Here is an 11,186-nt window from a genome sequence, read left to right on the forward strand (position 1 = left end):
AAAAAAAAAAAAAAAAAAAAAAAAAAAAACTTTATTCTAATATGTTTAAACCATTTTATTGTTTCATGTCTAAATTTTTATAACTTCTTTTAATCTTGTTATATAGTATTTTTTATTAATAAAAATTTATTGAATTTATTTTTTTTATGAAATTCTTTCTGGATATTAATTATTAAAATAATTAAAACAATTAACCATTTTAAAGAAAAAAAAAAAAAAAAGGATTAAATTAACATTTTATATCTTATTTATTTTTTCTTTCTATTTTTTATTTAAAGGAAAAAAATAATATAAAATTAAAAAAATTGCTGTTTGTTTTATATTTTTTGTCATTCTTCATATATTAAAAATTATAATTCCTTTATAGTAGTAGGTTTTTTTTCTTTATATATATATATATATACTCTAATTGTTACTTTTTTTTTAAAAAAATTTTAATTTACTTTAAGGAAATAAAATTCTGTATATATATATATATATATATAAATATATTTTTTTTTTGTTAGATAATTTTGTACCACATAAAAAAATACATATGAGGATAAGTGAATCAAAAAGTATGGGAACAAAATATTATCAAGGTAAAAAGATATACATAAAAATATTTGAAAATTATTTATTAAATTTAAAATTTTATAATATTTTTTTTTTTTTGGTAAATTGAGGTAATATATGAAACCTTAATTTGATTATTAATTTTTTTTATTATTTTGTTCCCTTTAAACTTTTTTTTTTTTTCATATTAATTTTTGTCTATATATAAATATAAGTCTATTATATTTTTTTTCTTATTTTTGTTATATTTTAGAAAATCAATTAAAAAAAAAATCTAAAAAAAAGAAGAAAAAAAAGATAGATAATAATAAACATATTTTAAATAATGAAAAAGATTATAAAAATAGTAGAATAATAAATAATGCTAATAAAATTGAAGAGATAAATGTAAATAAAAATGATACATGTGATAATATAATACATAAGGAAGACAATGACTTAAATAAAGATTTATTAGAAAATAATAAATATAATTTGAAAAATATTCTTTTGAATAAAGACAAGAGTGATAATTCATCTGTAAATAAATTATCAAACAATGAAGAAAAAAAATATCATTCGAATGATAATCATTCCAATGATAATCATTGTAAGGAATATATTTGTGATGAATGTAATGACATTGAATCATTAAATTATGAAGAAGAAAGGCATTTTTGCAATGTATGTTTTTCTTTTTTATATTATAAAAAATATTGTTTTTATGAGTTATTAAGAATATATAAGAGCTTTTGTTTTTTAAGTGATGAAGAAAAAAGTTTGTTAACTGAATCAATATATTGTAAATTATATAAAATGTATTTATCTGTTTTGAATAACTATTTTTTTATACTAAATATATTACTACCTCAAATATCAACAAATATTATAATCCATTTATTAGCTTTTACATTCCATAAGGATGACAATGATACAACGGAGGAATATATTGTGAATGAAATTATTGATAATTTGACAGTTGAAGAAAAAGAAAAGGTTGATAAAATTTATAACTATCATAATTTTGATGCAAGACTTTTATGTAAAGATGATGCAATAATCATATTAAATGAAATCAAATCTAAATTGCCATATAATGAAAATGATAAACATATATTTGAAATGCTTGATTTAAAAAATGAAAAAAGTATTTCAGATAATAGTGAAGGTGATAATCATTTGAATGGACAACATTTAACTGAAAATAAAAATGATAACAATAATAATTATTTATGCAATGAAAATAATAAAAACATAAATGATAAAAAACAAAATTATAGATATGAAGAAAAAAGACTTGATTTAAATGAGAAGCATAACAACACCATGCAAAATGATTGTAATGATAATTTAAAAAAAAGAATTAATAATGATGAAAAAAAAGAAAATGATATTTTAAATGACAAAAAAAATTCTAATTTATGTAATAAAAAAAATAATGTTAGCATTTATAACGAAGATAAAGAATTCACAATAAAAGATGAGTTGAGTGATTGCACTCATATTAATTTAAAAAATGAAAATAAAAAAAGTAAAAATGACATGAACTCTATTGAACTAAATAATGAATTATATGAACCTAAAACTTCAAATATATCCAATGTGTCCAATGTAAATACAGATGAAATGCTTAATGAAATTTCTAACAAAAATATCAACGAAATATCTAATGAAGTAAATGATCATTTGAAAATAAATGAAAAACAAAATATGAATATATCAGTAAGTGAAGATTATTCTAAATATGAGCACATTCCACCAGGTCTAAGAATAACAAATACCTATACTCCTTCATTAGATGATTATAGCTTAATACAAAATATGAGCAAAGTGAGAAGTACATTGAGACAATTTGTTCGTGATTGGTCATATGAAGGAAAAAATGAAAGAGAAAATGCATATGATCCTATCCTAAGGAGTTTAGATAAATATTTACCTATAACAGATAATTATGTTCCTAAAATTTTATGTCCAGGATCAGGGTTAGGTAGATTACCATATGAAGTAGCAAAAAAAGGATATAGAAGTCAAGGTAATGAATTTTCTTACTTTATGCTATTAGCATCTAACTATATTTTAAATTATTATAATGAAAAAAACTCTTTAAATATTCAACCATATTGTTTAAGTACATCAAACAGAAAAAATAGAGATGATCATTTGAAAATTATACAATTACCAGATGTAAATACTTATAATAAAGTCGTACTAAATACTGAATTTTCAATGTGTGCAGGTGAATTAATTGAAGTGTATTATAATGAAAAAGAGCAATTTGATGGTGTTTTGACATGTTTTTTTTTAGATACAGCTAAAAATGTTTTTATGTACATTCGAACCTTTGCCAATATTTTAAAACCTAATTCTTTATGGTCAAATATTGGCCCTCTTTTATATCACTATGCTGAAATGCCAAATGAAATGTCTATAGAATTATCATGGGATGAAATTAAGTTGATTATTTCCAAATGGTTTTCTTTTTTAGAAATAAAATGGATAGATAATTACTATACAACTAATTTTGATTCAATGATGCAAGTGCAATATCATTGCATTTTTTTTAGTGCTTTGAGAAATAATGTACCTGTGGATGATTGATCATATGAAGAATAATAATTCACATGGAAATATGTGTAATTTATAGTTAACAATGTATACTTTCATTCTTTGAGATACATTTCAATATATTCAGAAAGAAGTATATTTTTAATTAATGTCTAATATTATAAATATGTAATAATTTTAATAAAAAAAAAAAAAAAAGGGTTTTTTTCTCATTTTTTTGCACTAAATATTTTATAACTTTATAATTTATGTATTTTCGTATAATTTATATTTTATTTTAATTCAATAATAGTTTATTTTTTATTCGTTATTAATTTTCTTTTTTTTTTTTTTTTTTTTTTTATTCTTTGTTTTATGATTCATGTATTGAAAAATGAAAAAAAATAAACATGAATTGTTCATAATAATGAAATAAATTCATTGTTTTTTTTTTTATACCTTTTATTTTTTTAATGTTTTCAAGAGTTAGACTTCATTAAAATTGATACATATTAAAAGCTTTTATATATGATTTTTCTCTTTTTTTTTCTTTTATATAATACATTAAGAAATACATATATGTATATAATATATATTTATATATATATGTACTATATTTTTTAGTTTATTTTAATATATGCTATGTAATTATTAACAAAATTAATATTTTTGTACCTTTTTATTTATATTTTGTAATTTCATATAGAAAATATATACTTATTCTCCTCACTGTAAATTCATTTATATTAAATTATGATGAACTAAATATTTTTGAAATTAATGCAAATTTTAAGATAGAGGAGGATGTTTCATGTATTTTTTTTTTTTTTATTTTCAGAATAATTCATGAATAATTGTTTATATAGAAATGAATTATAAAAGAAGTAAAATTTGCATATTAATCAAAATTACAAAAGAAAATTTTTAAAATAAAATCAAAGTACCATTACAAAATTAATTGTTCATTAAAATATAAATATAATTATTATAAGTATTATTCTACTTAAAAAAAAAAAAAAAAAAAAAAGAAAAGTTTGATTTATCGTTAATTTATATTTATACACACATATATATACATTTGTATTTATTAATAATTAACTATTTCAATCAGATTGTGATGCATGAAAATATAATCTTCATGATATTTTTCAGATGAGCTGGGTTAGCTTTTTCATCATATTGAAATAGTCAAGAAAATAAAAAATTTATATTTTTTGTTTATAAATTTGCTAATAATATGAAAATATTTTATATATATAAAAAAAAAAGAACAAAATATTTTTAATATCAGTATATTTCATGTAAATTTTTGATATATATCGAAATAAAATAATTATTTTCAAAAAAATATATCACTATGAATATATAAAAAAATAAATATAAATAAACTTAAAAATTCATTGAAAAATTATATTAAAACATGTGAAATAATAAGCTCAAAAATTACAAAAAAACTGAAAATATAATAAATAAAAAAAATAAACAATAATAAAAAAAAAAAAAAATAAAATAAAAAATAAAATAATATTAATAATAAATTTTAAAAAAATAATAATAAGGAAAAAAAAAAAAAAAAAAAAAAAAAAAAAGAATACCCTCTTAATAAAATGCATAAAAATAAAAAAATAAGTAGCATGTAAAAAAAAAAAAAAAAAAAAATAATAAATAAAAAAGTGGCATGTAAGAAAAAAAAAAAATAAAAAAATATATAGCTATAATTTATTATTTTTTATATATGTTATAGTATTTTATAAAAAAATACATGTAAATCTTATGATACATTTCTATCCTAAAAAAAAAAAAGAATTATAATAAAAATATATATTACATTAAATAATGTGTGGTATTCTTGCAATTTTTCATTCATCTGTTGATAAAAATAGATTAAGAAGAAAGGCCCTTGATTCATCAAAAAAGTATTAAGTGAATTAAAAAAAAAAAATACTAATATTTAAAAAATTTACATATAAATTAAAACGGGTTTATTTTTGAATGTGTTAAAATTTCAATTACTTAACCACCAATTTTTTTTATTATAGTAGTTTTACTAAAATATTCTTTATTAATTTTTTATGATAGTTTTGTTATTCTCCTATTGGTTTTTTTTTTTTTTTAACATTTTTGTAATTTAAGAGTTATTTATATAGTTTTCAATATTGTCAGAACATATGAAATGCATTGAATTATTTTAGCACTTTTGAATATTAAATTTTTATTAATTTTTTATATTTATAATTTTATATGCATTAATTTTCCTTGTATTTTATATTATCATAAATTTCTATAAAAATTTAAACACTTATTTAGAAAAAATATGCATGCATACGTTATTTTATTTATAAATATTTTTATGTTTTTCTTTTTTATCTTAGATTAAGACATAGAGGGCCTGATTGGAATGGTATAGTAATAGAAGAGAACAATGATGAAACTTTAAATGCTATTGCTCATGAGAGGTTGGCTATAGTTGATGTATTATCTGGTCATCAACCATTATATGATGATGAAAAAGAGATATGCTTAACTATTAATGGAGAAATATATAATCATTTAGAATTAAGGAAATTAATAAAAGACGAATGTTTAAATCGTTTAACAAGTTTTTCTGATTGTGCTGTTATACCAAATTTATATAAAATATATAAAGAAAAAATGCCTTCTATGTTATATGGAATTTTTTCTGGAGTAATAAGTGATAAAAAGAATAATACTTTTTTTGCTTTTAGAGATCCTATAGGGGTATGTCCTTTATATATGGGTTATGCTTCTGATGGTTCTATTTGGTTTGCTTCTGAATTTAAAGCATTAAAAGGTCATTGTATAAGATATGTTACTTTTCCTCCAGGTCATTATTATAAAAATACTAATAATAAAGGTGAATTTGTAAGGTATTATAACCCTAACTGGTGGGACTTAAATAGTTCTATTCCTAATAACAAAGCTGACTTAAATGAAATTCGTCTACACTTAGAAAAAGCAGTTATTAAAAGATTAATGGGGGATGTGCCATTTGGTGTTTTATTATCAGGAGGATTAGATTCGTCTATTGTAGCTTCTATTATTGCAAGACACTTAAAAACATTAGATAACTCATCTAGTAATAATGATATTATTTCAAGAAAATTGAGGAGTTTTTCTATAGGATTAAAAAATTCGCCTGATCTAAAAGCAGCTAAAGAAGTAGCCGAATATTTAGGTCTTCATCACAGCGAATTTCATTTTACTGTAGAAGAAGGAGTGGATTCTTTACATGATGTAATTTATCATATTGAAACTTATGATATAACTACGATTCGTGCATCAACCCCTATGTATATCCTGTCTAGATTAATAAAAAGTTCCTGTGTTAAAATGGTTTTAAGTGGAGAAGGAGCTGATGAAATATTTGGAGGTTATTTATATTTTCATAAAGCACCAAACAGAGAAGAGTTTCATAGAGAATTACAAAGAAAAGTTCATGAGTTACATATATATGATGTGTTAAGAGCAAACAAATCGACTATGGCATTTGGTGTAGAAGCACGAGTGCCATTCCTTGATTTAAAATTATTGGATCTTATTATGAATATAGATCCACAAGAAAAAATGTGTACAAATAATAAAATGGAAAAAGATATTTTAAGAAGAGCATTCGTAGGTTATCTACCAGATCATATTTTGTTCAGGCAAAAAGAACAATTTTCTGATGGAGTAGGATATAATTGGATTGATGGATTAAAAGAATATGCAGAAAAAAAAATATCTGATGTACAATTCTTAAGAGCTCCTTTTTTATTTCCATATAATACACCAAAAACCAAAGAAGGATATTTATACAGATGTATATTTGCCGAATGTTTTCCTGACCAATGTGCACACGAATCAGTACCTGAAGGAGTATCAATCGCATGTTCTACAAGTAAGGCAGTTGAATGGGACGAAGAGTTTAAAAAAAATGCTGATCAATCTGGTAGATCAGTTTTAGGAATACATCGACATTCAAAACAGTTTGATGATGTTAAAAATATTGAAATAAAAATTTGAAAAAAAAAAAGAATTTTTGTATAGAAAAAAAAATAATCAAAAAATATATGTAAATAAAAATTTTGCTTAAAAAATTTATAAAAATATAAAAAATAATATATATTCATATATATAAGAATATAGTAAAGGTTGCTACCAAATGAGAATTTTTTTCATTGTATCATTTTAAGTTAATGTTAAAAATTATAATTTTTAATTCTTTTTCTTATTTTAGTCTATAATTTTTTCGTAAATCAAAGGGTTTAAACCATTTTTTTATCTATTTAATTTTTACTTTATTTTTATTATTATTCCAATATTTATATATATATATATATATATATATATATAAGTATATATATATATATATTAACTAAAATACTTGAATTGCAAATTTAAACAAATAAAATGTTTTTTTCATTTTTAAACCATAAAGTTTAATTTTTTATCTTTAATGAACAATATATTCAAGTTTTAAATAGAAAGGAAAATTTTTATTTACAAATTTATATTTACAAATTTTTATTTACAAATTTTTATTTACAAATTTATATTTACAAATTCATACTTAAATATATATTTTTTTTTCTTTTAGCATTGCTTCAAAGTAAAAAAAAAAAAAATGGAATTTTAAGATACCGGCAAAAAAAAACTTCTATAGATATATATATATTTATGTGTATTATTTCATTATTATTATTTATAACATATAAAAAATACTTCAAAGATAACTGTTATAATGATACTTTCTTTACTGCACTTTGAACACTAGAATGTATTATTAATTATAGTATTTCATAATGTTTTGCTTTTTATAAAAAATATAATAAATTTTTCATAATTTTAGTATTATGAATATTAAAACATATTAATAAATTATTAAAATTATAAAAAAAAAAAAAAAAAAGAAAGAAAGAAAATGCTTTGTAATTTTCATTTGTTACATAAAAATAGTACAAAAAAAAAAAAAAAAAAATTTCATGTTAAATATTATACTTATTAATTTTTTCTACCTTTTTTTTTTTTTTTTTTTTTTTTTTATAAAAATAATTTTTGTTATTTCTTTTTTTTTTTTTTAATTAAAAATTTTAAAAAAAAAGGAAAAAAAAATATATAAATAATTTTTTTAATCTTATCAATCTTATAATTGATTCATTAGGCTATTGAAAGCATATTTTTTGAAATAATACAAAAATAAGGTATATATATTAATTTTTTTTTCTTTTTTTAAAAAAAAGTTTTTTAAATGTAAGAGAAAAATATAAATATAAAAATATATAAATATAAAAATATTTTACTGTTTTATTCATGATTTAATAATAGTTATATATGCTTAACTGTATTATAAATATTATGTTTTCTATATAGTAAATACAATCGTATATATACAATAATAAATATGATGATGTAATAGTTTAATTAATTTTACAATTTTTATATAGCATTAATACCCATTTGATAGTTTATTTTTTTTATGAAAAAATTTGAAAAAATAAATATATATACATTCATACAAATTCACATAAATATATATTTATATATATATTTCTTCTTATTCAGTTGTATAATTAATCAAAATGGCAATGAAATATGTTGCAGCATATCTTATGTGTGTATTAGGAGGAAATGAAAATCCAGGAACAAATGAAGTTAAAAATGTATTAGAAGCAGTAAATGCAGGTATAGATGATGAAGTATTAAGTAATTTTTTAAATTCACTGAAAGGAAAGAATCATTGTGATTTAATTAATGAAGGATTAAAAAAATTACAAAATATTGGAGGGGGAGCGGTAGCAGCTGCAGCAGCAAGTTCAACAGAAAATGTTGAAGTTAAAAAAGAAGAGAAAAAAGAAGAAAAGAAAGAAGAAGAAGAGGAAGAAGAAGACGATTTAGGATTTTCTTTATTTGGCTAAAAATGAAAATAATTAAGAATATATTTCTTTTTTTTTATTTATAATTATGTATTTTTTTTTTTTTTTTTTTTTTTATTTAATAACTTGGAAACATTATATATACATATATTTAAATATTTATACACAATAACTTTGCAAATTAATTGAACTTGAATACGTTTATTATGCTTTTAGAAGTTATGTAAAAGAAGTTGAGAACAATATGGTAATTATTATTTTTGACAAATAATAAAATTTTTAATAATCTATCTTTTTTTTTCATTATTTTTTCTTTATTTCTTTCATTTTTTTTTTTTTTTATTTTCTTATTAATTTTAAAATAAAAAAAAAAAAATAATAATAAAGTAGAATTTTATTTAATTGACTTAATTACTTTTACATTAACAAAAAAATTAATTACATTGAATAGAAATATTATAAGTTATTTCATTTAATTTATTATTATTTTTAATAAAATAAAACTTATTTCATGAAAAAATAATATAATAGACGTATAGATAAAGAAAATGAGGATATTTTATTATTTTAAAAATTTAAAATGTAAAAAATATAATACAAATATATAGAAGTTCATGAATTTTTTTTTAAATTTCAACAAAAAAAAATTTATTAATTCAAAAAAATAATAAAAAAAAGGGACTACAAAAAAAAAATACAAAAAATGATTTTTAAAAACTTCTAGTGTAATTAAATACACTTATACAACTTTACAAAAATGCCATACAAAAAAATAGTATGTATTTTTTTTTTTTTTTTTTTTTTTTTTTTGTATTAAAAATATATAAAATGTGAAATGGCAGCATAAGATAAAATTTTACAATTTTTTTAAACATTAAATAAAATGTATTATTTATATATTTTAAGAGAGTTAGCTAAAGTTATAATATCATTACATTCTTTTATATATGAGTCATTATCAATTACACATATAATTGATTGTCTAGATTTACTTATGCATTTACCTAGTAAATTTTTGCTTAATGCATATATTAAAGGAATATTTTTTTCTTTACACTTATAAATTATTTTCTCTAATAAATCACCAAATGCATTATTAACCATTGGTTCTATATTAGGTGCGACTATTACTAGTTTTGGCTCATTTATACATATATGCTTATAACTCTCTTTTAATCCTAAATAGTATCTTTTTTTTTTTTTTAATAATAATTTTTCATGCGATTTTGCAATTTTTTTTAGAAATTCTTTAACCAAGTTATTCAATTCATCAGTTATTTTGTGGTCTACATAATCATTTATATAAATTTTTTTTTCTATTTTACTAACTTGAATATAATTTAAAATTTTATCATTTTTTATTATACTTTCTTTTATCTTATCTTTATCCATATTTTCATTCATACTTTTATGTATTCTGTATTTTTCATTATTTACAACCTCAGTGTTCAATTTTTTTCTATTCATAATTTCATTCTTTGTAAATTTCTCTTCATAATTTTTTATAATTTTAATATTTTCATTCTTTATATTACTTGTATTTTGCTCAACTAACATACACCTCATGTGATTGCTATCATTTTCTTTACCTACATTATAGTTCATTTCTTTTATTCTCATTTTATTAATTTCATATTTTTGAGTTTTATTTTCTTCATTGTTATACTTGATATCATTGTGAAAATACTCATTTTGTATATTTGCTACTTTATTTTTGCTGTTATGTATTTTCATATTTTTTTTATAACTTTTTATTTTATCTAATTTTTTTTTTTTTTTTAAATATTTTTTATTTAATAAAATAAAATTTTTTAAATTATTAATTTCTTCTATTATGTTCATGTAATTATTATCTTTAATATCATAATTATTAATAAAGGAAATTCTTTTTCCTATTCTTTTTCCTTTAAAGATATATATTTGCATATATTTTCTACAATAAAATTTGTAAGTATAATTTTTTAATTTCCATTTAATTTGATTTTTAATTAAGTTGTAACACAAATCTTTAGCGATATTTTCATTTTGCTTTTTTTGTAGAATATCAAAATAAATTTTATTTTTTACTTCTTTTTCTAAGATAATCATTTTTTTTAATTTTGATTTTTTTTTTTTTTTTAAATGTTTAGGAAGAAAATAAAAGTTGCCTTTTTCTTTTTCTATATCTAATCTTTTATTTAACATATCAATCATTTTTTTTTTTTTTTCAAATTCCTTTTTTTTTTTTTTTTTTTT

The 11,186-nt window shown here is 18.6% G+C and overlaps 4 protein-coding genes across 4 annotated transcripts; 3 read left to right on the forward strand and 1 right to left on the reverse strand.

The window, feature by feature from the left end:
* Nucleotides 1–535: 535 nt before the first annotated feature.
* On the forward strand, nucleotides 536–3,132 carry PGAL8A_00008700 (N2227-like protein, putative; the record flags this gene model as incomplete). The annotated part of the gene is made up of 2 exons (XM_028671483.1): nucleotides 536–581; nucleotides 809–3,132. 2 exons carry the CDS (start codon nucleotides 536–538, stop codon nucleotides 3,130–3,132), a joined length of 2,370 nt encoding a protein of 789 aa, XP_028528131.1.
* A 1,782-nt stretch (nucleotides 3,133–4,914) lies between these two features.
* PGAL8A_00008800 (asparagine synthetase, putative) lies at nucleotides 4,915–7,101 on the forward strand (the record flags this gene model as incomplete). Its single annotated transcript, XM_028671484.1, has 2 exons — nucleotides 4,915–4,994; nucleotides 5,451–7,101. The coding sequence occupies 2 exons, from the start codon at nucleotides 4,915–4,917 to the stop codon at nucleotides 7,099–7,101; spliced, it is 1,731 nt and encodes a 576-aa protein (XP_028528132.1).
* Nucleotides 7,102–8,657: 1,556 nt separating this feature from the next.
* PGAL8A_00008900 (60S acidic ribosomal protein P2, putative) lies at nucleotides 8,658–8,993 on the forward strand (the record flags this gene model as incomplete). The annotated part of the gene is made up of 1 exon (XM_028671485.1): nucleotides 8,658–8,993. One exon carries the CDS (start codon nucleotides 8,658–8,660, stop codon nucleotides 8,991–8,993), a length of 336 nt encoding a protein of 111 aa, XP_028528133.1.
* An 846-nt stretch (nucleotides 8,994–9,839) lies between these two features.
* Nucleotides 9,840–11,144, reverse strand: SBP2 (SECIS-binding protein 2, putative; the record flags this gene model as incomplete). Its single annotated transcript, XM_028671486.1, has 1 exon — nucleotides 9,840–11,144. One exon carries the CDS (start codon nucleotides 11,142–11,144, stop codon nucleotides 9,840–9,842), a length of 1,305 nt encoding a protein of 434 aa, XP_028528134.1.
* Nucleotides 11,145–11,186: the final 42 nt, after the last annotated feature.

This window comes from Plasmodium gallinaceum, assembly GCF_900005855.1.
Source record: "Plasmodium gallinaceum strain 8A genome assembly, contig: PGAL8A_v1_10, whole genome shotgun sequence".
NCBI classification, from domain to species: domain Eukaryota; phylum Apicomplexa; class Aconoidasida; order Haemosporida; family Plasmodiidae; genus Plasmodium; species Plasmodium gallinaceum.